Genomic DNA, 25,903 nt, shown 5'->3' on the forward strand with positions numbered 1-25,903 from the left:
GCTAAAGGGGGGACCGGTGCGCTTGCAGTGGTCGGCCGAGGCGAATAGGGCTTTTGGTAAACTGAAGGCTCTGTTTACCTCGGCGCCTGTGTTGGCTCATCCGGATCCCTCTTTGCCATTCATAGTAGAGGTGGACGCATCCGAAGCTGGGATAGGAGCAGTGCTCTCTCAGCGTTCGGGTGTGCCACCGAAGCTTCGCCCCTGTGCTTTCTTTTCGAAGAAGCTCAGCCCGGCGGAGCGTAACTATGATGTGGGGGACCGAGAGCTGTTAGCTGTCGTAAAAGCCTTGAAGGTGTGGAGGCATTGGCTTGAGGGGGCTAATCACCCTTTTCTCATCTGGACTGACCACCGCAATCTGGAGTACATCCGGCAGGCGAAGAGACTAAATCCTCGCCAGGCAAGGTGGGCCATGTTTTTCACTCGTTTTGTGTTTACGCTTACTTACAGACCAGGCTCCCAGAACGTCAAGGCAGACGCATTGTCTCGGCTGTATGACACAGAGGAGCGACCCATGGATCCCACTCCCATACTCCCAGAGTCGTGTTTGGTGGCGCCAGTAGTGTGGGAGCTGGACGCGGACATTGAGCGGGCGTCACGTGCAGAGCCCTCTCCTCCTGAGTGTCCAGCTGGTCGTCTGTACGTTCCGTCTGCTGTCCGCGACCGATTGATCTATTGGGCTCACACATCACCCTCCTCTGGTCATCCTGGGATAGGTCGGACGATGCGCTGTCTTGATGGGAGGTACTGGTGGCCCACTTTAGCTAAGGACGTGAGGATTTATGTTTCCTCCTGTTCGGTGTGCGCCCAGTGCAAGGCTCCTAGACACCTGCCTAGAGGTAAGCTTTTACCTTTACCCGTTCCTCAACGGCCGTGGTCGCACCTGTCAGTGGATTTTGTGACTGATCTTCCACCTTCACAGGGTTACACCACGATCCTGGTCGTTGTGGATCGGTTCTCTAAGTCCTGTCGTCTTCTCCCTTTGCCCGGTCTCCCTACGGCCTTACAAACTGCGGAGGCTCTGTTTACACATGTTTTCCGGCATTATGGGGTGCCTGAGGATATAGTGTCTGATCGGGGTCCCCAGTTCACGTCAAGGGTCTGGAAGGCGTTCATGGAACGTCTGGGGATCTCGGTTAGTCTTACCTCAGGTTTTCACCCCGAGAGTAATGGGCAGGTGGAGAGAGTTAACCAGGATGTGGGCAGGTTTCTGCGGTCCTATTGTCAGGACCGGCCAGGGGAGTGGGCGAAGTTCGTGCCCTGGGCAGAGATAGCCCAGAACTCGCTACGTCACTCCTCCACTAACCTTATCCCTTTTCAATGTGTATTAGGGTATCAGCCGGTTCTGGCTCCTTGGCATCAGAGTCAGACCGAAGCTCCTGCGGTGGACAATTGGTTTCGGCACGCTGAGGAAACTTGGGAGGCAGCCCACGTCCACCTTCAGCGTGCCATAAGGCGCCAGAAAATTGGCGCAGACCGTCGCCGCAGTGAGACCCCGGTGTTCGTACCAGGGGACAGGGTCTGGCTCTCGACCCGAAACCTGCCCCTCCGCCTGCTCTGCCGGAAGCTGTGTCCGCGGTTTGTGGGGCCGTTTAAAGTCCTGAGGAGAGTGAACGAGGTATGTTATAGATTACAACTGCCCATTAATTACCGTATTAACCTCTCGTTCCATGTGTCTCTCCTCAGGCCGGTGGTGGCTGGCCCGCTCCAGGAGGCTGAAGTGCGTGAAGTTCCTCCGCCTCCTCTAGACATCGAGGGGGTCCCGGCGTACGCTATTCGATCCATTTTGGATTCGAGACGTCGGGCGAGGGGCCTTCAGTACCTCGTGGACTGGGAGGGGTACGGGCCGGAGGAGAGATGCTGGGTTCCGGTGGAGGACGTTTTAGATCCTTCTATGTTAAAAGAATTCCACCGCCTCCATCCGGATCGCCCTGCACCTCGCCCTCCGGGTCGTCCCCGAGGCCGGTGTCGACGCGCTGCTGGAGCCGCGCGTCAGGGGGGGGGTAATGTCACGACTTCTGCCGAAGTCGTTGCCTCTCCTTGTCCGGGCGGTGTTCGGCGGTCGACTTCACCGGTCTTCTAGTCATCATCGATCCATTTTTCATTTTCCATTGGTTTTGTCTTGTCTTCCCACACACCTGTTGTCAATCCCATTCATTACCTGTTGTGTATTTAACCCTCTGTTTCCCTTCATGTGTTTGTCAGAGATTGTTCGTTGTCAAGTGTTGTGTGTTTTGTGTATAAGTGTGCGATGGGTCTTCGTACCCAGATTTTGTATTATATTTTTTCGTGAGTGTTATGGAGCTTATTACTGGAACTTTTATTAAAGTACTCCATGCTACACTCTATTTTGACTCTCCTGCGCCTGACTTCCTCTGCCACTTATACACGCCATTGTGACATGCGGCCCGTTTTAGTGAAGGATTTCTCCCGATATCTCCTTTGCCATGATGAGGATGACAAAATGACTACCGTAATCAGAATGATGGGAAGTTTGAGCGCAATTTACGTCACATTATGTGACGGTGCTCAGTTTTTTGGCAGCATGAATCTTGTGAAAGCGGGAAAAATCCATGAATAGCCGCGTCATTGTATAAGCCACGAGGTTCAAAGTGTGGGAAAAAGTAGCGGCTTATAATCCGGAAATTACGGTAGTAGATTTGGATAGAAAACACTCTGAAGTTTCTAAAACTGAATGATGTCTGTGAGTATAACATAACTCATATGGCAGGCAAAAACCTGAGAAAAAATCCAACCAGGAAGTGGAAAATCAAATTTTTCAAGTCATTGCCAATCGAATATACAGTGTCTATGGGGTCATATTGCACTTCCTAAGGCTTCCACTAGATGTCAACAGTCTTTAGAACCTTGTTTGAGGCTAGTGTGAAGGAGGGGGGAAGGAGAGCTGATTGAGTCAGGGGTCTGCCAGAGTGGCATGAGCTGATCACGCACGCTCACGTGAGAGCGACCTGCGTTCCATTGCAATTCTAAAGACAAAGGAATTCTCTGGTTGGAACATTATTGAAGATTTATGTTAAAAACATCCTAAAGATTGATTCTATACATCGTTTGACATGTTTCTACGAACTGTAATATAACTTTTTGAACTTTTCGTCTGAACTTTCGTCTGGACTTGCCCGCGCGTCGTGAGTTTTGATTTGTGAACTCAACACGCGAACAAAAAGGAGGTATTTGGACATAAACGATGGACTTTAGTGAACAAAACAAACATTTATTGTGGAACTGGGATTCCTGGGAGTGCATTCTGATGAAGATCATCAAAGGTAAGTGAATATTTGTAATGCTCTTTCTGACTTCTGTTGACTCCACAACATGGCGGGTATCTGTATGGCTTGTTTTGGTCTCTGAGCGCTGTACTCAGATTATTGCATGGTGTGCTTTTTCGGTAAAGCTTTTTTGAAATCTTACACAGCGGTTGCATTAACCTGTTGGGGATGGGGGCGCTGTTTAGACTATTTATGCTAATGTGGCTAATTTTTTAAACGGCTTCCCACAAAATCCTTGATCGTACAATATGCATATTATTATTATTATTGGATAGAAAACAGTCTATAGTTTCTATAGGAGTTGAAATTTTGTCTCTAAGTGGAACAGAGCCCATTCTACAGCAATTTCCCTGACATGGAGTCAGATTTGAGAAACGTTGGCCACTTTTCTGAAGTCATTTAAAAGGGCTCTGTCGTTGCTATGACTATACGGACACTTCTTACGTCTTCCCCTGGATGCCTTTACGTGATGACGATTCCAACGGGCTCGATTGCTCGTTCACAGGCCCTACAAATGAAAAAAACCTTTAGCTAGCAAGTCTTTTCTTGCTGCGTAACGCGCGTGGAAGACACCGACCCTCTCCTGTTCCAAGCGTTAGTTTAGCCTGTTATATTTCTCCGGTCATCTTTTCACTCGTTATAGGAGTTACAAACATCACAAAGTAGTTAATTTAAAGCGTTTTATAGCAATTTATATCCGTTTAGTGCGATTTTGGGACATTTATTTTTGCAACGATGTGAAAAGTTGGGCACGCTTTTCAGTTCATCCCGAACGTAGTTGACATTTCCACATGGCAAGAGGACAGCTTTCCACCAAAAGACGATTTCTCCCAAGAAAGGATCCTTTGCCCAAGATACTGATGGAAGAACAGCTCAAGGTAGGACATTTTTATTATGATAAATCGTGTTTCTGTCGAAACATTTTAGTGGCTTAGGACGCCATGTTTTTTGACGTAGCTTCGCTTGGCGCAAACTGTATTGAAAAGTAAGGATAAATTAAAAAATGTAATAACGCAATTGTATTAAGAATTAAATTGTCTATCAATCCCTGTCCACCCTATATTTTTTAGTCACGTTTATGAGTATTTATGTATAAGAGTAGATCACTGTCTAAGTGGCGCAAGGACGTTTTCTTTACCAGCTTGTCTACATTTCACATTGTCTAACCATGATTTTGGTGGCTAAATATAAACATTTTCGATCAAACTGTATATGCATGTTGTAATGTGATGTTACAGGAGTGTCATCGGAAGAATTCTGAGAAGGTTAGTGAAAAAATTAATATCTTTTGGCGATGTTGACTTTTATCGCTCACTTTGGCTAGAATCAATGCTGGGCTGCTAATTGCTATGTGCTAAGCTAATATAACGATTTATTGTGTTTTCGCTGTAAGACACTTAGAAAATCTGAAATATTGTCTGTATTCACAGGATCTGTGTCTTTCGATTCGTGTATGCTGTGTATTTTTACGAAATGTTTGATGATTAGTAGTTAGGTAAACACGTTGCTCATTGTAATTATTCTAGTCCATTTGTGATGGTGGGTGCAATTGTAAACTATGCCATATACCTGAAATATGCACTTTTTTCTAACAAAACCTATCCCATACCATAAATATGTTATCAGACTGTCATCTAATGAGTTTTTTTGTTGGTTAGGGGCTATAAATATCTTAGTTTAGCCGAATTGGTGATGGCTACTGGTGTTGGTGGACAAATAAAAGATGGTGGATTATGCTAATGTGTTTTTAGGTAATAGATGTACATCTTTACATATTGTGTCTTCCCTGTAAAACATTTTAAAAATCGGAAATGTTGACTGGATTCATAAGATCTGTGTCTTTCATTAGCTGTATTGGACTTTAATGTGTGAAAGTTAAATATTTTAAAAAAATATTTTTTTTGAATTTCGCGGCACTGGTTTTTCAGTGGGGGGGGGGGGGGGGGGTGCCGCTAGCGCCACGCTGATCCTAGACAGGTTAAGGAGAAGTTTATCTAAAGTTCCATGCATAACACTTGTATTTTCATCAACATTTATGATGAGTATTTCTGTAAATTGATGTGGCTCTCTGCAAAATCACCGGATGTTTTGGAAGCAAAACATTACTGAACGTAACGCGCCAATGTAAACTGAGATTTTTAGATATAAATATGAACTTTATCGAACAAAACATATATGTATTGTGTAACATGAAGTACTATGAGTGTCATCTGATGAAGATCATCAAAGGTTAGTGATTCATTTTATCTCTATTTCTGCTTTTTGTGATTCCTCTCTTTGGCTGGAAAAATAGCTGTGTTTTTCCGTGACTAGGTACTGATCTAACATAATCGTTTGGTGTGCTTTCATCATAAAGCCTTTTTGAAATCGGACACTGTGGTGGGATTAACAACAAGTTTATCTTTAAAATGGTATGAAATACTTGTATGTTTGAGGAATTTTAATTATGAGATTTCTGTTGTTTGAATTTGGCGCTCTGCACTTTCACTGGCTGCCGATCTCAGCCATAAGAGGTTAAATAAAGGTTAAATGAAATAAAAAATAAAAAAATTGCTTGCTTTACAAAGTATTGAACTAACAGACACCAATGGCCACAGCTCAGACATTATAGCCACACTTTATCAAACTGCTAAAATTCATTACTGTGAGTGAAAATCAGTAGAATTTGTAGAGGGAGTTATTTGCTGTGGCATTAGTAATGTCCCAGGCATGACAGTGCAGTAACATTGATATCATTGGAATCCATAGTCTAATACGGTGATCTAGTACGGCGGTCTAATACAGCAGTCTAACACAGCCTGCGTCACAACTTTTCCAGTAAAACAGTATAAGTTCCTACAGCACCTGAACAAGGTGTTTACCTGGGGAGAGGCGAGGGGAGGCTGGGGACTTGGCTGGGGTGGGGGTCAGGGTGTTACTACTGCTGCATGTGGAGGGTTTGACCTGGGTGCAGGCAGGTGAGCGGTAGGACCCCCCAGGCGCATGGGCCCCCGTCCCAGAGCGCTGTGAGGAGCAACGGGAGGTGCAGGGAGAGGTGGATATGGCACCTGAACATGAGGCCATCATAGTGGAAGGCTCCGGCGTGGGTCGACCCATGGCTGTCAGGATGCTCTTTCCATTCATTCCTAGAAGACAGAGAGGCGGGAGAAAAGAGGAATTCAGGAAAGACAAAACAGAATAGGGAGGCCTCCCCGGTGGTGCAGCACTCTAAGACACTATATCGCAGTGCTAGATGCGTTACTACAGACCCGGGTTGTGCCACAACCGACCGTGGCCGGGAGTCCCATAGGACGGTGCACAATTGGCCCAGTGTCGTCCGGATTGGGGGAAGATTTTGCAGGGGGGGCCTTTACTTGGCTGAAAGTACTCAGATCCCTTGACTTTTTCCACATTTTGTTACGTGAAAGCCTTATTCTGAAATTGATTTTTATTTTGTTTTCCTCAGCAATACCCCATCATGACGAAGCAAAAACTGGTTTTTATACAATTTTTCAAATTGATACAAAATTAAAAACGGAAATATTACATTCACATAAGTATTCAGACCTTTTATTCTGTACTTTGTTGAAGCACCTTTGGCAGCGATTACAGCCTCGAGTCTTCTTGGATATGACGCTACAAGCTTGACACACTTGTATTTGCGGAGTTCTCCCATTCTACTCTGCAGATCCTCTCAAGCGCTGTCAGGTTGGATGGGGAGTGTCAATGCACAGTTATTTTCAGGTCTCTCCTGAGATGTTCGATCGGGTTTAAGTCCGGGCTCTGGCTGGGCCCCTCAAGGACATTCAGAGACTTGTCCCGAAGCCACTCCTGCATTGTCTTGGCTGTGTGCTTAGGGTCGTTGTCCTGTTGGAAGGTGAACCTTCGCCTAAGTCTGTGGTCCTGATCACTCTGGAGCAGGTTTTAATCAAGGATCTCTTTGTACTTTGCTCCGTTCATCTTTCCCTCGATCCTGACTAGTCTCCCAGTCCCTGCCACTGAAAAACATCCCAACAGCTTGATGCTGCCACCGCCATGTTTCACTGTAGGAATGGTGCCAGGTTTCCTCCAGACGTGACGCTTGGCATTCAGGTCCAAGTTCAATCTAGGTTTCATCAGACCAGAGAATCTTGTTTCTCATGGTCTGAGAGTCCTTAAGGTGCCTTTTTGGCAAACTCCAAGTGGGATGTCATGTGCCTTTTACTGAGGAGTGGCTTCCGTCTGGCCCATCTACCATAAAAGCCTGATTGGTGGAGTGCTGCAGAGATGGTTGTCCTTCTGGAAGGTTCTCCCATCTCCACAGAGGAACTCTGGAGCTCTGTCAGAGTGACCATCGGGTTCTTGGTCACCTCCCTGACCAAGGCCCTTCTCCCCCGATTGCTCAGTTTGGCCAGGCGGCCAGCTCTAGGAAGAGTCTTGGTGGTTCCAAACTTCTTCTATTTAAGAATGATGGAGGCCACTGTGCTCTTGGGGAACTTCAATGCTGCATACATTTTTTGGTACCCTTCCCCAGATCTGTGCCTTGACACAATCCTATCTCGGAGCTCTACGGACTATTCCTTTGACCTCATGGCTTGGTTTTTGCTCTGACGTGCACTGTCAACTGTGGGACTTTATATAGACAGGTGTGTGCCTTTCCAAATCATGTCCAATCAATTGAATTTAACACAGGTGGACTCCAATCAAGTTGTAGAAACATCTCACGGATGATCAATGGAAACAGAATGCACCTGAGCTCAATGTCGAGTCTCATAGCAAAGGGTCTGAATACTTATGTAACTAAGGTATTTCTGTTTTTTATTTTTAATACATGTGCAAAAATGTCTAAAAACCTGTTTTCACTTTGTCATTATGGGGCGTGGTGTGTAGATTGATGAAGAATAAAAAAAAAAAAATCATTTTTAGAGTAAGGCTGTAACGTAACAAAATGTGGAAAAGGTCAAGGGGTCTGAATACATTCTAAATGCACTGTATATTCCACATACAAAAAAAACAGTTTACAAGAAATGCAAATCCACTGCGCCACGGTACACAGTATTACTACCACATGTCACCTGCTCGAAAACACTGATCACAAGTCACAACCAAACACTGGTGAGCAAGATGGTTACAGTAGCTGGACCATGGGTCTTATTAGGGATATCTAAACATTGTCCTGTTTTTCTGCAGTGGTAGTGGTACCTGTTATGGGGGCACAGGCCACTTCAGTCTGTATGGAGATGCCTGCATCAATAGAACGTGGCTCTGCAGACACAGCATGGAAAGAAAAGCAAGACAGAGAAAGTGAGAGGTGAGAGAAATGCACTAGAAGGAGTGTGATATACTGTAGACTGTTAAAGAAGAAGGAGAAGGGGTGTGATATACTGTAGACTGTTAAAGCAGAAGGAGAAGGAGTGTGATATAGACTCTGTTAAAGGGGAAGGAGAAGGAGTGTGATATAGACTCTGTTAAAGAGGAAGGAGAAGGAGTGTGATATAGACTCTGTTAAAGGGGAAGGAGAAGGAGTGTGATATAAACTCTGTTAAAACCTCTTTGGGGGAGGGGGCAGTATTTTGACATCCGGATGAAAAGCGTGCCCAAAAATTGAGCTAGAATTTGTAGTTTTTCTAAGTGGCTCCCATTTTGGCTGTTGTGTTTTCATGCGCGTGGATGAGAGCGCGTTCTTTGTTGTTTATCTCCGGTAAAGACATTAACGATTCTCCGTCTTAAATTGTATCGTTTATTTATGTATTAGGGTACCTTAGGTTTGATTATAAACGTTGTTTGACTTGTTTGGATAAGTTTATTTGTAACGTTTGGGATTCATTTTGTATGCATTTTGAAGGAGGGAAACCGGTGGATTATTGAAAGAAGCGCGCCAGGTAAAACAGAGTTTTTATGGATATATAGAAGGACATTATCGAACAAAATGACCATTTGTGATGTAGCTGGGACCTTTTGGAATGCCAACAGAAGAAGATCTTCAAAGGTAAGGCATTTATTATATCGCTATTTCTGACTTTCGTGGCGCACCTGTCTGGTTGAAATATGTTTTTCATGCTTTTGTATGCGGGGTGCTGTCCTCAGATAATCTGACACAGCGGCTGGATTAACAAGAAGTTAAGCTTTATTTTGATGTATAACACTTGTATTTTCATGAATGTTAAAAATTTATATTTCTGTCATTTGAATTTCGCACTCTGCAATTTCACCGGATGTTGTCGAGGTGTGTTGCTAGCGGAACGCCTGCGCTAGAAAGGTTAAAGGGGAAGGAGAAGGAGTGTGATATAGACTCTGTTAAAGGGGAAGGAGACGGAGTGTAATATAGACTCTGTTAAAGGGGAAAATTCAATACATTTCCAACTCAATAAAACTCCATAATAAAATGTCGTAAAAATATAGTTAGCTTATAGGCCTTTCTGTGAAAACGTAGTGAATCTGGTGACAATTTAAAGAGAAGAGAATGAAGCAATATAAAAAAGCAAAGAGGTTGAGATGGTCTAAAGGAGCAGACTAGTGCTTCAATGACTAGAGACAAATTACGCTACCGTAGAAAACAACAACAACACACTGTTCAAACCGATGCATTGCTATTGTAATGAGGATCATCAAAGATGCAGATTCCTTTTGGCCGTAGAGTAACATTCTCTACTGATACTGTAGGCCAATGAGCAGGACAGGAAGTCATGAAAGGCATGAAAGAGAGATGGATAGTCTGTTTGGAAAGCAGAACATCAATCTAGACTGTGGCCCATTCCTGTCCAACACACAACAAAACAGACCTTCTGTCATGACAGAGGAGGGAAGGAGGGTGTCAACAACACAATAGGCAGACTCATTTCCCCCTGTCTGTTTGGTTGGGGACTATGAGATTGATTCAGTTAAGGCAACACAAGCTTCTCTTGTCCTGAATAATAAATCCATGATGTGACGAGAGAGAGAGTCAGCGACAGAGAAAGAGAAAGAGAGAGAGAGAGAGAGAGAGAGAGAGAGAGAGAGAGAGAGAGAGAGAGAGAGAGAGAGAGAGAGAGAGAGAGAGAGAGAGAGAGAGAGAGAGAGCGTCAGCGACAGAGACAGAGACAGAGAGTCAGCGACAGAGACAGAGACAGAGAGTCAATGACAGAGAGAGAGAGAGAGAGAGAGAGAGAGAGAGAGAGAGAGAGAGAGAGAGAGAGAGAGAGAGAGAGAGAGAGAGAGAGCGTCAGCGACAGAGACAGAGACAGAGAGTCAGCGACAGAGACAGAGACAGAGAGTCAATGACAGAGAGAGAGAGAGAAGAGAGGAGAGAGAGAGAGAGAGAGAGAGAGAGAGAGAGAGAGAGAGAGAGAGAGAGAGAGTCAGCGACAGAGAGAGAGAGAGAGAGAGAGAGAGAGAGAGTGAGAGTGAGTCAGCGACAGAGAGAGAGAGAGAGAGAAAGTGAGTCAGCGACAGAGAGAGAGAGAGAGAGAAAGTGAGTCAGAGACAGAGAGAGAGAGAGAGAGAGAGAGAGAGAGAGAATCACCGACAGAGACATAATTATAGACATAACATGACATTTGAAATGCCTTTATTCTTTTGGTGTGTAATGTTTACTGTTACTTTTTATTGTTTATTTCAGTTTTGTTTATTATCTCCTTCACTTGCTTTGGCACTGTTAACATATGTTTCCCATGCCAATAAAGCCCTTGAATTGAGAGAAAGAGAGAGAGAAGGAGAGAGAGAAGGAGAAAGAGAAGGAGAACGAGAGAGAGTCAACAACAGAGACAGAGAGAGAGAGAGAGAGAGAAAGAAAGGGAGAAAGACACACATTCTACAAAAACAAGTCTTCAGGGAAACAGACATCAGTTGGGTTAATGTGTATCTATTTGACCCTCATGTCTCAAATGGGTATGCTGTACATCATTACAGAGGTAAGTTGAGAGACTAAACACCAGATGGCAGTGTAGGCTGCATTGCTTTTTCTTCTTCTTCTCCACATCTGATCCCAATGGAGGAGCCACAGGAGGTATAACACGCCAATCCCTCCCTCTCTCCCTCTCTCCCTCCCTCTCAGATAGTTGGGTGGGCCTGGATGCAAATCTCTTCATTCCGTCCCTCCGTTTGGAGAGGGGTTAGAATCCTCCAATCTGTCCCCAAGTGTTCAGCTGCTCAGTAGTGAGGGAGAGTGGAAGTAAACCACCCTAAAGATGTCCGTGTCTGTGACCACTCCAGCACCATCGTCTGATGAATCAATCTAATAAACTGGAACACAGGCATGGTGTGTGTGTTCCTGAAGGATCTGCCATGGAAAGTACAGCAGCAGATGGGCAGTGTTTGCATTGTGTGTATGGAAAGTCTTTGAGAAAAAAAAATTCAGTTGCAAATCAGAAGGAAATGCTCTCTGAGACTAGGGTTAACCTGTGAGGGAATCTAATTTGGCCCATGCATACAGTAGTATACAAATGTAGGATGTTAATTTGACCTATATCGTCACAGCAAATACTCCAACTGTGCGTTAGTTAGTGTGGATTTCAATTAATTTAGATAAATCACAAAGTTCATCTGCATGTCCTGTAGTGCAGGAAAATTGTGATCAAATTAAGATTCATCATCTGTACCAACAATTTAGCATAACTCCATCCATTCATTCAATAAGAACCAGATACTCAATCAACTCCAGTTCGAATGCAACTACTACTGAGAGCCAGGAAAAACACTGTTGATATCTACCCTGGTCATGTTTAGTAGGGATAAAACATTATGAAACATGTTAAAACAGGAAGGTAATACTTCAACTTGTCCAATAAAAGCAGATATTTTCCCAAAAACTGAAGACAAAAAAAACAGTGCAGCCAGAATGAGTGACCAGCAGGGTGAGGTAGGACACTACTTACCCAGGAGTCCTACTCCTGCTCGGGGCATCTCAGGAGAGCAGCCCCCTGTCTTGCTCTTGAAGGAGGTGAATAAGTGCTGACACAGCTCCTCAGGGATGTCGTTCTCCAGGTAGGTGGCCATGAAAAGCTGGAAACCCTGGTAGTCTATGGGCTGCAGACACACGGATGGATGGAGGGGATGGAGAGATAGACAAGAGAAGTCAGGTACCTTTGTTGTTACTAGAGTAAATAAGAGAGGGTCTGGCCAGCAGAAAGAAGGGACACCACCAAGGGATAAAAGGTACTATCACCTTACTTATTTTTGCCTCCCATTTTCTAATTTGTTCACTGGATTTATGTGTGATGGCAAAAACCATGTGAAGTGTTGTTAACCACATACTTCTACAGTAGAAATAAAAGAGCCTACTGAGCACAGACGTCAATTCAACGTCGATTCCACATTGGTTCAACGTAAAATCATTGAAATGACCTGGAAACAATGTTGATTCAACCAGTGTGTAGTAGGAGGCATAATGCTGAAAATCAGGTTCAGTATATAAGAGGAATGAAACCTTTAGAAAATGTGTTTTCCTGAATTGTAATGCTGAGAGTTTTACTGATGATCTGCCGTATTGCATTTGAGATTAGTATGTCATATTCAATCACCTCTCTAAAGAGCATGACGATAACATTTATCACTTTTGGGACTCTGAATAAAAACCATACGGCTGAGAAGAGTCAGGAAATCATTAATTTGGAGAAACATAAATCAGTTGGATGGTAGGCTGACATTTTAGCCAGCCTTTAAAAGTTTAATGTGAGTGAAACAGACAGTAACAATCCTGAGTCACTTCATCAGCAGGCAGACACAGTAAAATGCCTGACAGAGATTCCTCAGGCAAGATACCTTTACAGAAACAGCATGAGGTTGTCTGAACTGGCATTCACACAGTGATCGGTGCCATTAGCTATGCCGTTGAAAAAAAAATAGACACAACATTCCTGAATTATGGATACACTGTTGTTACATGTTGGTAAGTTGAGCATCAGAAAGAAGCAGCTGGCATACAAAAGCACTAGACCTGAACCCTGACCTTTGACTGGGTGAGAGAGCATTATTGGTACCGTAGTACGTCATGTTACAAACGTCTCTGATGGGATAGAGTTATGTATGTTACATGCATTATGTTAGACACAAAAATCAGCACTGGACCTGACCCCTAATCTTTGACCTGTGCCCTCTGACTGGTGGTGACAGCGGGTTGGGTTGGTGTCTCTGATGATACAGGGTTCAGTGTGTTACATGCAGTCTGTAGAGTAAGACACAGAAACCACAGACCATGCAGACCCCCAACAGGGGCTGTGGCTTACTTGGTTGAGAACATCTTGCTTCTGTTTGACAGTGGGGAGGGGGGAGAAAGGGAGAGAAGGAGACATGGGGTTACATCATAGTGGGGGTTAAGAAGGAGACATGGGGTTACATCATAGTGGGGGGGTATGAAGGAGACATGGGGTTACATCATAGTGGGGGGGTAAGAAGGAGACATGGGGTTACATCATAGTGGGGGGGTAAGAAGGAGACATGGGGTTACATCATAGTGGGGGGGGGGAGGAGACATGGGGTTACATCATAGTGGGGGGGGGGGGGTAAGAGGGAGACATGGGGTTACATCATAGTGGGGGGGTAAAAAGGAGACATGGGGTTACATCATAGTGGGGAGAGGGTAAGAAGGAGACATGGGGTTACATCATAGTGGGGGGGTAAAAAGGAGACATGGGGTTACATCATAGTGGGGGGGGGGGGTAAGAGGGAGACATGGGGTTACATCATAGTGGGGGGGTAAAAAGGAGACATGGGGTTACATCATAGTGGGGGGGGGGGTAAGAAGGAGACATGGGGTTACATCATAGTGGGGGGGGAGTAAGAAGGAGACATGGGGTTACATCATAGTGGGGGGGGGGTAAGAGGGAGACATGGGGTTACATCAATGTGGGGGGGGGGGTAAAAAGGAGACATGGGGTTAAATCATAGTGGGGGGGTAAAAATGAGACATGGGGTTACATCATAGTGGGGGGGTAAGAAGGAGACATGGGGTTACATCATAGTGGGGGGGTAAGAAGGAGACATGGGGTTACATCATAGTGGGGGGGGGTAAGAAGGAGACATGGGGTTACATCATAGTGGGGGGGGGAGTAAGAAGGAGACATGGGGTTACATCATAGTGGGGGGGGGGGTAAGAGGGAGACATGGGGTTACATCAAAGTGTGGGGGGGGGGGGGGGGGTAAAAAGGAGACATGGGGTTAAATCATAGTGGGGGGGGTAAAAATGAGACATGGGGTTACATCATAGTGGGGGGGTAAGAAGGAGACATGGGGTTACATCATAGTGGGGGGGGTAAGAAGGAGACATCGGGTTACATCATATTGGGGGGGTAAAAAGGAGACATGGGGTTACATCATAGTGTGGGGGGGGTATAAAGGAGACATGGGGTTACGTCATAGTGGGGTGGGTAAGCTGGGAACATGGGGTTACATCAATAGTGGGGGGGGAGGGGGAGGGGTAAGAAGGAGACATGGGGCTACATCATATTGGGGGGGTATAAAGGAGGCATTGGGTTACATAATAGTGGGGGGGGGGGTAAGAAGGAGACATGGGGTTACATCATAGTGGGGGGGGGGGGGTAAGAAGGAGACATGGGGTTACATCATAGTGGGGGGGTATGAAGGAGACATGGGGTTACATCATAGTGGGGGGGTAAGAAGGAGACATGGGGTTACATCATAGTGGGGGGGGGTAAGAAGGAGACATGGGGTTACATCATAGTGGGGGGTAAGAAGGAGACAAGGGGCTACATCATAGTGGGGGGGGGGGGGGTAAGAAGGAGACATGGGGTTACATCATAGTGGGGGGTAAAAATGAGAAATGGGGTTACATCATAGTGGGGGGGTAAGAAGGAGACATGGGGTTACATCATAGTGGGGGGGTAAAAATGAGAAATGGGGTTACATCATAGTGGGGGGGTAATAAGTTGACACGGGGCTGGCAGCAGTAGTAAGCGGCAGAGAGAGAGAGAGAGTGAGAGCTGGCAGGCCAGACCTGCAGAACCATCATTCATATCACTCCTCCTCTCTTCTCCTTATTTGGTGAAGCTACCACAAGATTCACTTCATTTACTTTACAGCAGATTTTGAGAAAAATGCACACTTTCCAAAAACAAATCCCCAAAAACAAATAAGAGTCATAAGGTCATGTCGTGAGAAAGACATGCTTGTCTGCAATAGCACCCACAAGGGTTAGATAGGCATTTCTGGAATGTCTCCATCAAGCTGTCTACATCTCCCTGCTAGCATTGATGTCTGGCACATGCAGTCATGACAGAGAGAGGTTATGTTGGGGGTAAAAGGTCAGGATGAGGGTAAAGGTTATGATGGGGGTGAAAGATCAGGTTGAGGGGGAGAGGCCTTACTACCTGAGCCAATAAAGCCATGAGAAAGAATAAAAACAATGTTGCATTAAAAAACTTCACTATATCTATTACAGAAAACCTCTCACCAGAGCACAGAGCAAACCACCACACTCCACAGCGTCAGCACAGCAAACCCTGGCCCCCAACCCTGCCTGTATTATCAATACATATTAAACCCTGGCCCCCAACCCTGCCTGTATTATCAATATATATTAAACCCTGGCCCCCAACCCTGCCTGTATTATCAATACATATTAAACCCTGGCCCCCAACCCTGCCTGTATTATCAATATATATTAAACCCTGGCCCCCAACCCTGCCTGTATTATCAATACATATTAAACCCTGGCTCCCAACCCTGCCCGTATTATCAATACATATTAAACCCTGGCTCCCAACCCTGCCTGTATTATCAATACATATTAAACACTGGCTCCCAACCTTGCCTGTATTATCAATACATATTAAACCCTGGCCCCCAACCCTGCCTGTATTATCAATACATATTAAACCCTGGCTCCCAACCCTGCCTGTATTGTGAATACATATTAAACCCTGGCTCCCAACCCTGCCTGTATTATCAATACATGTTAAACCCTGGCTCCCAACCCTGCCTGTATTATCAATACATATTCAACCCTGGCTCCCAACCCTGCCTGTATTATGAATACATATTAAACCCTGGCCCCCAATCCTACCTGTATTATCAATACATATTAAACCCTGGCTCCCAACCCTGCTTGTATTATCAATACATATTAAACACTGGCTCCCAACCTTGCCTGTATTATCAATACATATTAAACCCTGGCCCCCAACCCTGCCTGTATTATCAATACATATTAAACCCTTGCTCCCAACCCTGCCTGTATTATCAATACATGTTAAACCCTGGCTCCCAACCATGCCTGTATTATCAATACATGTTAAAACCTGGCTCCCAACCCTGCCTGTATTATGAATACATATAAATCCCTGGCTCCCAACCATGTCTGTGTTATCAATACATGTTAAACCCTGGCTCCCAACCCTGCCTGTATTATCAATACATGTTAAACCCTGGCTCCCAACCCTGCCTGTATCATCAATACATGTTAAAACCTGGCTCCCAACCCTGCCTGTATTATGAATACATATAAATCCCTGGCTCCCAACCCTGCCTGTATTGTCAATACATGTTAAACCCTGGCTCCCAACCCTGCCTGTATTATCAATACATGTTAAACCCTGGCTCCCAACCCTGCCTGTATTATCAATACATGTTAAACCCTGGCTCCCAACCCTGCCTGTATCATCAATACATGTTAAAACCTGGCTCCCAACCCTGCCTGTATTATGAATACATATAAATCCCTGGCTCCCAACCCTGTCTGTGTTATCAATACATATTAAACCCTGGCTCCCAACCCTGTCTGTGTTATCAATACATATTAAACCCTGGCTCCCAACCCTGTCTGCGTTATCAAGGTGGATTAAAGGAACATTAGTTCTTGTCACTCCTGGGGTCCTCGGTCACTAAAGTGACATACATCCTCAGGGATGACAGTCTCACAGCAAGATGAGCTCAACTGAATGACACAGTAATAAATTATACTCCATCTGATTGATGTTCCCTCCGTCAGTGCCTCCTGTGGAAAGTGTGTGTTTGTATGTGTGTGGAAACACCTCCACCCTTTAATTTACAGTCCCCTGTCCGCCTTATCGCTCATCTGTCATGAAGAAATACAGTCGGAGGCGGTAGGAGGCGGGGGGAGACAACTCCACTGATGGTTTGTCACCGGCGTTTAAGGCAGCTTCCAGAACAGGCAAGGATTGATGAGTCACCAAGAGAACGACTAATGGATTACACGAGCACAAGAGTTACCTCGCTCCTTGCCATACAATGCAGAGAATACCAGCAGCCCTTTGCCTGCCCTCGCTGGGTCTGGTGATCACACCACAGGCCACATGATGTCTGAGTGCGACTGGGGCTCTGATGGCGCCAACCAGCTGCTGTGAGTCTGTTACTCATGTCGCGATGCTGGAGTTATTAGAAGGAAAGGGGGCAGGAGATTAGAAATTAGTAGGGTTGGGGACAGGGGAAGTGGAGTGGTGACCCATCCAGACAGACCATAATAGAATGACACCGCCACCTATCCTCGTCACCATGATGACGTAACGCGTGTCCCCTCTGTCATTACCGTGGAGGCTAAAGGGCGTCACAGGGACGTTGATGGTGAGGGCAAGGGAGGGAGGAAGTGTTTCTCACCTCACTACACTCTAAATGGAGGGGATGACTAAGCGTTTCAGTGATGGAGCTAAGTACTGAGTCATGTGATAGCCAGAGTCTTAATAACATAACTAATCTATTGATCTCCCTCAGGAAGTGTAGGGGAGGAAAAAAGAGGAGGGGAGGAGAGGAGAACTGGGGTGAGAGGAGAGGAGGGACAGGGAGGAGGGGAGAGGAGAGGTGTAAGGGAGGAAAGAGGTGAGGCAGAGACATACTGTACCTGCTCAGGATTGTACTTGGAGAGGACTCCTTCACCGTGAAACTCCTCCAAAACATCCTTCAGCTTCTTGGTTGAATCTGAGAAAGAGAGAGGGTGAGTGGCAGAATACCTGACCACTGTGACTGACGCAAAGTCAGGGAAAACTTTGACTATGTACAGATTCAGTGAGCATAGCCTTCCTATTGAGAAATATTACTGTAGGCAGACCTGGCTCTCAAGAGAAGACACCTGTGCACCCTGACCACAAAATGAGGTGGAAACTGAGCTGCACTTCCTAACCTCCTGCCAAATGTATGACCATATTAGAGACACATATTTCCTTCAGATTACACAGATCCACAAAGAATTCGAAAACAACACGATTTTGATAAACTACCATATCTACTGGGTGAAATACCACAGTGTGCAATCACAGCAGCAAGATTTGTGACCTGTTGCCACAAGAAAAGGGCTGTCACGTTCCTGACCTATTTCTGTTAGTTTGTTATATGTGTTAGTTGGTCAGGACGTGAGTTTGGGTGGGCATTCTATGTTTTCTGTTTCTATGTTGGTTTTTGGGTTGACTGGTATGGCTCTTAATTAGAGGCAGGTGTTTGGCGTTCCTCTAATTAAGAGTCATATTTAGGTAGGCGTTGTCACAGTGTTCGTTGTGGGTGATTGTCTTTCGTGTCTGTGTCTTTACACCACACGGGACTGTTTACGGTTTGTTCGGTTTGTGTAGCCTATGTTTCCTATTCGTGCGTTTTTTCTTGTTTTATGTAAGTATGTCGTCTAGGTCTGTCTACACCGTTTGTTGTTTTTGTTAGTTTAGTCAAGTTCGTGTTTTCGTTAATAAAATATGTCATTTCACTACGCTGCCCCTTGGTTCCCTCAATACTCCTCCTCTTCAGATGAAGAGGAGGAGGACAGTCGTTACAGAATCACCCACCAAATCTCCAGAACCAAGCAGCGGAGTAAACGGAGTAAGGGACAGGAAAAGAAGGAGGAATGGACTTGGGACGATGTATTGGACGGGAAAGGTTGCTACACATGGGAGGAGATCCTGGCTGGTAGGGATCGCCTCCCATGGGAACAGCTGGAGGCACTGAGGAGAGCAGAGGCAACCGGAGAAGGGAACCGGAGTTATGAGGGGACTCGTCTTGCACGGAAGCCCAAAAAGCCCGTGAGTAACACCCACATTTTTTTGGGGGGGGGCTAAGAGGTAGTGGGCCAAGGGCAGGTAGGAGACCTGCGCCCACTTCCCAGGCTTATAGTGGAGAGCGGGAGTACGGGCAGGCGCCGTGTTACGCAGTAGAGCGCACGGTGTCTCCTGTACGAGTGCATAGCCCAGTGCGGGTTATTCCACCTCCCCGCACTGGTAGGGCTAGATTGGGCATTGAGCCAGGTGTCATGAGGCCGGCTCAACGCGTCTGGTCTCCAGTGCGTCTCCTCGGGCCGGCATACATGGCACCTGCCTTAGGCATGGTTTCCCCGGTTCGCCTACATAGCCCGGTGCGGGTTATTCCACCTCCCCGCACTGGTCGGGCAACCGGGAGCATTCAACCAGGTAAGGTTGGGCAGGCTCAATGCTCAAGAGAGTCAGTATGCCTGCATGGTCCGGTATTTCCGGCGCCACCTCCCCGCCCCAGCCTAGTACCTACAGTGTCTACATTACGCACTAGGCTACCAGTGCGTCTCCTGAGCCCTGTTCCTCCTCCACGCACTCTCCCTGTAGTGCGTATCCAGCTCGGTGCCTCCAGTTCCGGCACCACGCACTAAGCCTCCTGTGCGTCTCCAGAGCCCTGTACACACTGTTTCTTCTCCCCCTACTAATCCTGATGTGCTTGCCCTCAGCCCGGTGCCACCAGTGCCGGTACCACGCACCAGGTATAGAGTGGGCTTTGAGAGTCCAGTGTGCCCTGTCCCTGCTCCCCGCACTAGTATGAAGGTGCGTGTCCTTAGCCCGGTGCCTCCAGTTCCGGCACCACGCACCAGGTCTACAGTGCGCCTTATCCGGCCAGAGCCATCCGTCTCCCCAGCGCCATCTGAGCCATCCGTCTCCCCAACGCCATCTGAGCCATCCGTCTCCCCAGCGCCATCTGAGCCATCCGTCTCCCCAGCGCCATCTGAGCCATCCGTCTCCCCAGCGCCATCTGAGCCATCCGTCTGCAATGAGCCTGCAAAGCCGCCCGTCTGCCATGAGCCTGCAAAGCCGCCCGTCTGCCATGAGCCTACAGAGCCGTCCGCCAGACAGGAGCCGCTAGAGCCGTCCGTCAGACAGGATCTGCCAGAGCCGCCAACCAGACAGGATCTGCCAGAGCCGCCAACCAGACAGGATCTGCCAGAGCCGCCAACCAGACAGGATCTGCCAGAGCCGCCAACCAGACAGGATCTGCCAGAGCCGCCAGCCAGACAGGATCTGCCAGAGCCGCCAGCGAGCCATGAGCAGCCAGAGCCGTCAGAGAGCCATGAGCGTCGAGAGCCGTCAGCCTGCCATGAGCGTCGAGAGCCGTCAGCCTGCCATGAGCGTCAAGAGCCGTCAGCGAGCCATGAGCGTCCAGAGCCTTCAGCCAGCCATGAGCGTCGAGAGCCGTCAGCCAGCCATGAGCGTCGAGAGCCGTCAGCCTGCCATGAGCGTCCAGATCCGTCAGTCAGCCATGAGCTGCCCTTCAGCCAGAAACGGCTATATACCCAGAACTGCCCCTCAGTCCAGAGCTGTCTCTCTGTCCGGAGCTGCCCTTCAGTCCGGAGTTGCCCCTCTATCCTGATCTCCCTCTCTATCCTGAGCTACCTCTATATTCTGATCTATCCCTCTGTCTTGTGCTATCCCTCTGTCTTTATCTATCTCTCTGTCCCGGTGTTGTCCCTGTCAGTGATGTTACCAAGAGGATTTTGTGGGGGTAGAATGAGGGTGGACATTTTTAGGGGGAGATGGAGGCTAGGATTGATTATGGTGGGGTGGGGACCTCGCCCGGAGCCTGAGCCACCACCGTGGTCAGATGCCCACCCAGACCCTCCCCTAGACTTTGTGCTGGTGCGCCCGGAGTTCGCACCTTATGGGGGGGGTTATGTCACGTTCCTGACCTATTTCTGTTAGTTTGTTATATGTGTTAGTTGGTCAGGACGTGAGTTTGGGTGGGCATTCTATGTTTTCTGTTTCTATGTTGGTTTTTGGGTTGCCTGGTATGGCTCTTAATTAGAGGCAGGTGTTTGGCGTTCCTCTAATTAAGAGTCATATTTAGGTAGGCGTTGTCACAGTGTTCGTTGTGGGTGATTGTCTTCCGTGTCTGTGTCTTTACACCACACGGGACTGTTTACGGTTTGTTCGGTTTGTGTAGCCTATGTTTCCTATTCGTGCGTTTTTTCTTGTTTTATGTAAGTACGTCGTCTAGGTCTGTCTACACCGTTTGTTGTTTTTGTTAGTTTAGTCAAGTTCGTGTTTTCGTTAATAAAATATGTCATTTCACTACGCTGCGCCTTGGTTCCCTCAATACTCCTCCTCTTCAGATGAAGAGGAGGAGGACAGTCGTTACAAGGGCAACCAGTGAAGAACAAACACGATTGTAAATACAATCCATATTATGTTTATTTATTTTCCCTTTTGTACTTTAACCATTTGCACATCGTTACATTGTATATATACATAATATGACATTTGAAATGTCTTTATTATTTTGGAACTTCTGTGAGGTTTTTTTTATGTATTTTTTTATTTCACCTTTATTTAACCAGGAAGGCCAGTTGAGAACAAGTTCTCACAACTGCAACCTGGCCAAGATAAAGCAAAGCAGTGCAACAAAACAACGACACAGAGTTACACATGGGATAAACAAACGTACACAATAGATTAAAAAAAATCTGTATACAGTGTGTGCAAATTAATTAAGGAGGTAAGGCAATAAATAGGGCAATAGTGGCGAACTAGTTACAATTGAGCAATTTACACTGGAGTGATATATGTGCAGATGAGGATGTGTAAGTAGAAATACTGGTGTGCAAAAGAGCAGAAAAACAAAAACAAATATGGGGATGAGGTAGGTAGTTGGTTGGATGGGCTATTTACAGATGGGCTGTGTACAGCTGCAGCAATCGGTAAGCTGCTCTGACAGCTAACGCTTAAAGTTGGTGAGGGGGATATGTCTCCAACTTCAGTGATTTTTGCAATTCGTTCCTGTCATTGGCAGCAGAGAGCTAGAAGGAAAGGCGGCCAAAGTAGGTTTTGGTTTTGGGGATGACCAGTGAAATATACCTGCTGGAGCGCGTGCTATTGGTGGGTATTGCTATGGTGACCAGTGAGCTGAGATAAGGCGGAGCTATACCTAGCAAAGACTTATAGATTACCTGGAGCCAGTGGGTTTGGTGACGAATATATAGCGAGGACCAGCCATCGAGAGCATACAGGTCGCACTGGTGGGTAATATATGGGGCTTTGGTGACAAAACGGATGGCACTGTTATAGACTGCATCCAATTTACTGAGTAGAGTGTTGGAGGCTATTTTGTAAATGACATCGCCCAAGTCAAGGATCGGTAGGATAGTCAGTTTTATAAGGGTATGTTTGGCAGCATGAGTGAAGGAGGCTTTGTTGCGAAATAGGAAGCCGATTCTAGATTTAACTTTGGATTGGAGATGCTTAATGTTAGTCTGGAAGGAGAGTTTACAGTCTAGCCAGACACCTAGGTATTTATAGTTGTCCACATATTCTAAGTCAGAACCGTCCAGAGTAGTGATGTTAGTCGGGCAGGCGGGTGCGGGCAGCAAGAATTGAACCCTGTGGCAGCCCCATAGCGACTGCCAGAGGTCCGGACAACAGGCCCTCCGATTTGACACACTGAACTCTATCTGATCATTAGTTAGTGTAGCAGGCGAGTGTAATGTTTACTGTTCGTTTTTATTGTTTATTTCACTTTTGTGTAATATCTACTTAACTTGCTTTGGCAATGTTAACATATGTTTCCCATGCCAATAAAGCGCCTTGAATTTAATTGAAATTGAGTGACGGGAGAGTTTATACAGTGCATGACAAAGATATGCACGTCATACTGTGTAAGAATTTAAGACTACTTTACATGTGCAACACTTGAAAAGATTGCAATACATACTATAGGGTAGAAGACTGTCAGACACTGTATCCACCATAAACCTATATTTGCCGGCCGATGACATCAGAAAGCCATGAGGCCAATGTAGATTTAGGAAGTCTGACTTCCCAGAATGACTCTAGCTACTGTCTGAGACTCTGAGGGTAGAAAACTATTTATCAAGGAGCGTATACAATCTGGCATTGTAATTGTCCAATTAAATCCAATCGTTTAGTAATTTTGGCACCAGGCGTATCATTGGGTGGGGAAATGCTGCTGGATATGCTGATTGTCTTTTGGGCTCTAGCTGTATCTGAAAAGATCATCAGGGTAGATCATGAGGAGCAAATTTAATAGAGGTAAAAATGAGTTTAGCTAATTAATTAAGCAAATAGACCAATTAAGCCAGGAAAGTTGTTAGGAATGCAAAAAAACCTCAGAGCAAATAGTGAATCATCTCTGTGGAGATGGTTTGGACGCCCACTCTCTTTTCTCTCTTTAATACAAATCTAACGGCATACAGAATTATCTCAGACTCCGAGTTGGGTTAGACCATAGAAATGTAATTAGATACAGTATATCTTAATAGGTTGGATAATCACCCCCCTCTCTCTACTCTCTTTGGTAGAAAAACCCTTATAGTATACTGAATCATCTCTGGAGTTGAATATAGAGTTAGATTATATCTCTATGAATTGAACGCCCCACACGTTCTCCTCTCTCTAGTACACAGCAGTCCAGCTTATGTTAGGTGAGCTCAGTAGTTTAGATTTGGCAAAAAATATATAGCACACATTATGTAAATGAATCATCTTTGTGGAGTGAGGCTGAACATCCCGGGCTCTCCTCTGTCTAAAACAAAGGCCAGTTAGGTGTTAGGTGACTGCCTGAGCAGGCAGGGTGTGAGTCACAGGGACCACTGGTGTGTTTTTCACCCAGCCTTGCTAATATCTCTCTGGGTTTCCCCCCCTCCTCCTCCCGATGCCAGTCATCTGTTAGCCTGTCATACTGAGGCAAGGCAGGAAGGCAGGGACCATAGATAGTTAACCCTTATCCCCCCCAACGCCAGTCACCTCTCAGCCTGCCATACTGAGGCAAGGTAGTGAGGCAGGGACCAAAGATAGCTAACCCTTATCTAAACAGGTGAGTTGACTTACTGAGAAGACATTCTTATTCACTGAAAATGCTCAATCACATCTATGCTCGCATGCACACACTCACACACATGCGTGCAGGTGTGCATTTCATATGTATGCATGTATGCAAAGCAGACCCCCCTTCCCAGGCAAATCTCTGATCTGAGCAATCATATTCGCTCGCTGAATCAACTAACAATAGGTAATGGCCTGATACAACTAACATGCTGACCAGACCGGACAAGTCGCATTCGCGAGCGTCGCAAAATAAATGTAGAAATTCATATTATTAAATTATTGCACCCACACTGCTCGTGCGCGCCAATGAGCGTCTGCGTTGCCAAGGGCTAAAATAGAAGTCATTCCTATTTCTGACCCAGATCGCGCTGAAAGTCCTGCCTCTCCCATCTCCTCATTGGTTTATAGAAGCAGGTACCCACTTGCCATCTCCTCATTGGTTATACCCACGTGGGTGATTGAAAGACTAACTGTTTTGCCGGTCGTCATGGTAATACTATAAAAGTTTAGATGCGATCACCATATAAGTTCAATGATGAAAAAGCCTGGAAGGAGGAGAGATGACTAGAAACGATTCGGTTGGCCGTTTTGTGTGTGGATTAATTTGTCGAAGTAGAGGACCTTGTGCAGTTCAGGTAAAATAACAACTCAATGTTTATATCCCAGGACAAATCAGCTGGCAACAGCAAGCTAGCTAAATAGGACAAATTAGCTAGCAAGTGCAAGCTAACTAGCTAAATTGCCATACATGTTTAATGCTTTTCAACCTGTCCCCAAATTAATGTCATTGGTTCAGAGTTTGTTTTGATATTTTAACCTGCGTGTCGTGATTGCGTTTGGTGTAGGGGGACAAAAGAAATGGATGCACGATTGCGCACGATCCACGTGCGCAGTTGGTTTGGGTTCCGTGTAGGCTACAGTAAATCCACTCCATTTACCATAACATCATTGATGAAATAGATCATTCAGGTAACTAGACTGTAGCTAGTTATCCCTATAACCAGCACAAAAACAAGAACAGTCTTGCTGTAGCTGACACAAACATTTCACCTTTTCCATTATATTTCTCCTTTATTAACTCCTATTGAAAACAGACACAGCAGACACACAATTACCAACAACATTATAGTAGCACAGACACAGACGTCCATCCAACACAGCAGACCTGGGTTCAAACAGTGTTTGTAGTTTTACAATATGGGCTTGATTGAGCTTGTCTGGCGGAATGGAACCAACGGAATAATCCCCGCCTACCTAATCACTCAAGGCAGGCTCAATCAAACGCTCCAAGTATTTTGAAACGAACCCCCACCACCCCACCCCCCCCCACACACACACACACACACACACACACACACACACATACACACACATACCCATCCACCACCAGCAGTAGCATTGTGGTCCCAGACACATCGCCATCACCAGGGATCTGGGTGCTACAGTACATGTGACGGAAGGTCCATTAGCAACCCAGCGTAAATAAATGACAAATATCATCATTAGCACAGCAGTGTCCAAATCAACAAGCCCTTTAGCACTCTGCTCTGTGAAGAGAGGATGTTCGTCTCCCAAACACACCCCTGTTCACACAGACAGAGGAAAGAGACAAAACACCCCGATTACAATGAACAATACAGCAGCAATTGCTATCTCACT

At 46.0% G+C, this 25,903-nt stretch overlaps 1 protein-coding gene across 5 annotated transcripts in view; it reads right to left on the reverse strand.

Annotated features, from left to right (window-relative positions):
* The window catches only part of LOC129816610 (diacylglycerol kinase beta-like), a 158,547-nt gene that overhangs the window by 104,963 nt on the left and 27,681 nt on the right, over positions 1 to 25,903 (reverse strand). For 2 of the 5 annotated variants that reach the window (XR_008753582.1, XM_055871304.1), the window contains exons 3-7: positions 18,031 to 18,107; positions 13,445 to 13,465; positions 12,095 to 12,245; positions 8,445 to 8,507; positions 6,146 to 6,409 (exon numbers count right to left, since the gene is read on the reverse strand). Coding sequence is in view for 4 of the 5 variants with exons in the window: in XM_055871304.1 (XP_055727279.1) it covers positions 6,146 to 6,409; positions 8,445 to 8,507; positions 12,095 to 12,245; positions 13,445 to 13,465; positions 18,031 to 18,107 (576 nt within the window). In the remaining variant the exon portion in view is untranslated. The remainder of the gene's footprint in view (positions 1 to 6,145; positions 6,410 to 8,444; positions 8,508 to 12,094; positions 12,246 to 13,444; positions 13,466 to 18,030; positions 18,108 to 25,903) is intronic. The other 3 variants (XM_055871308.1, XM_055871305.1, XM_055871306.1) reach the window with 3 other exon arrangements.

The sequence above is a fragment of the Salvelinus fontinalis genome, chromosome 19 (assembly GCF_029448725.1).
Source record: "Salvelinus fontinalis isolate EN_2023a chromosome 19, ASM2944872v1, whole genome shotgun sequence".
NCBI classification, from domain to species: domain Eukaryota; kingdom Metazoa; phylum Chordata; class Actinopteri; order Salmoniformes; family Salmonidae; genus Salvelinus; species Salvelinus fontinalis.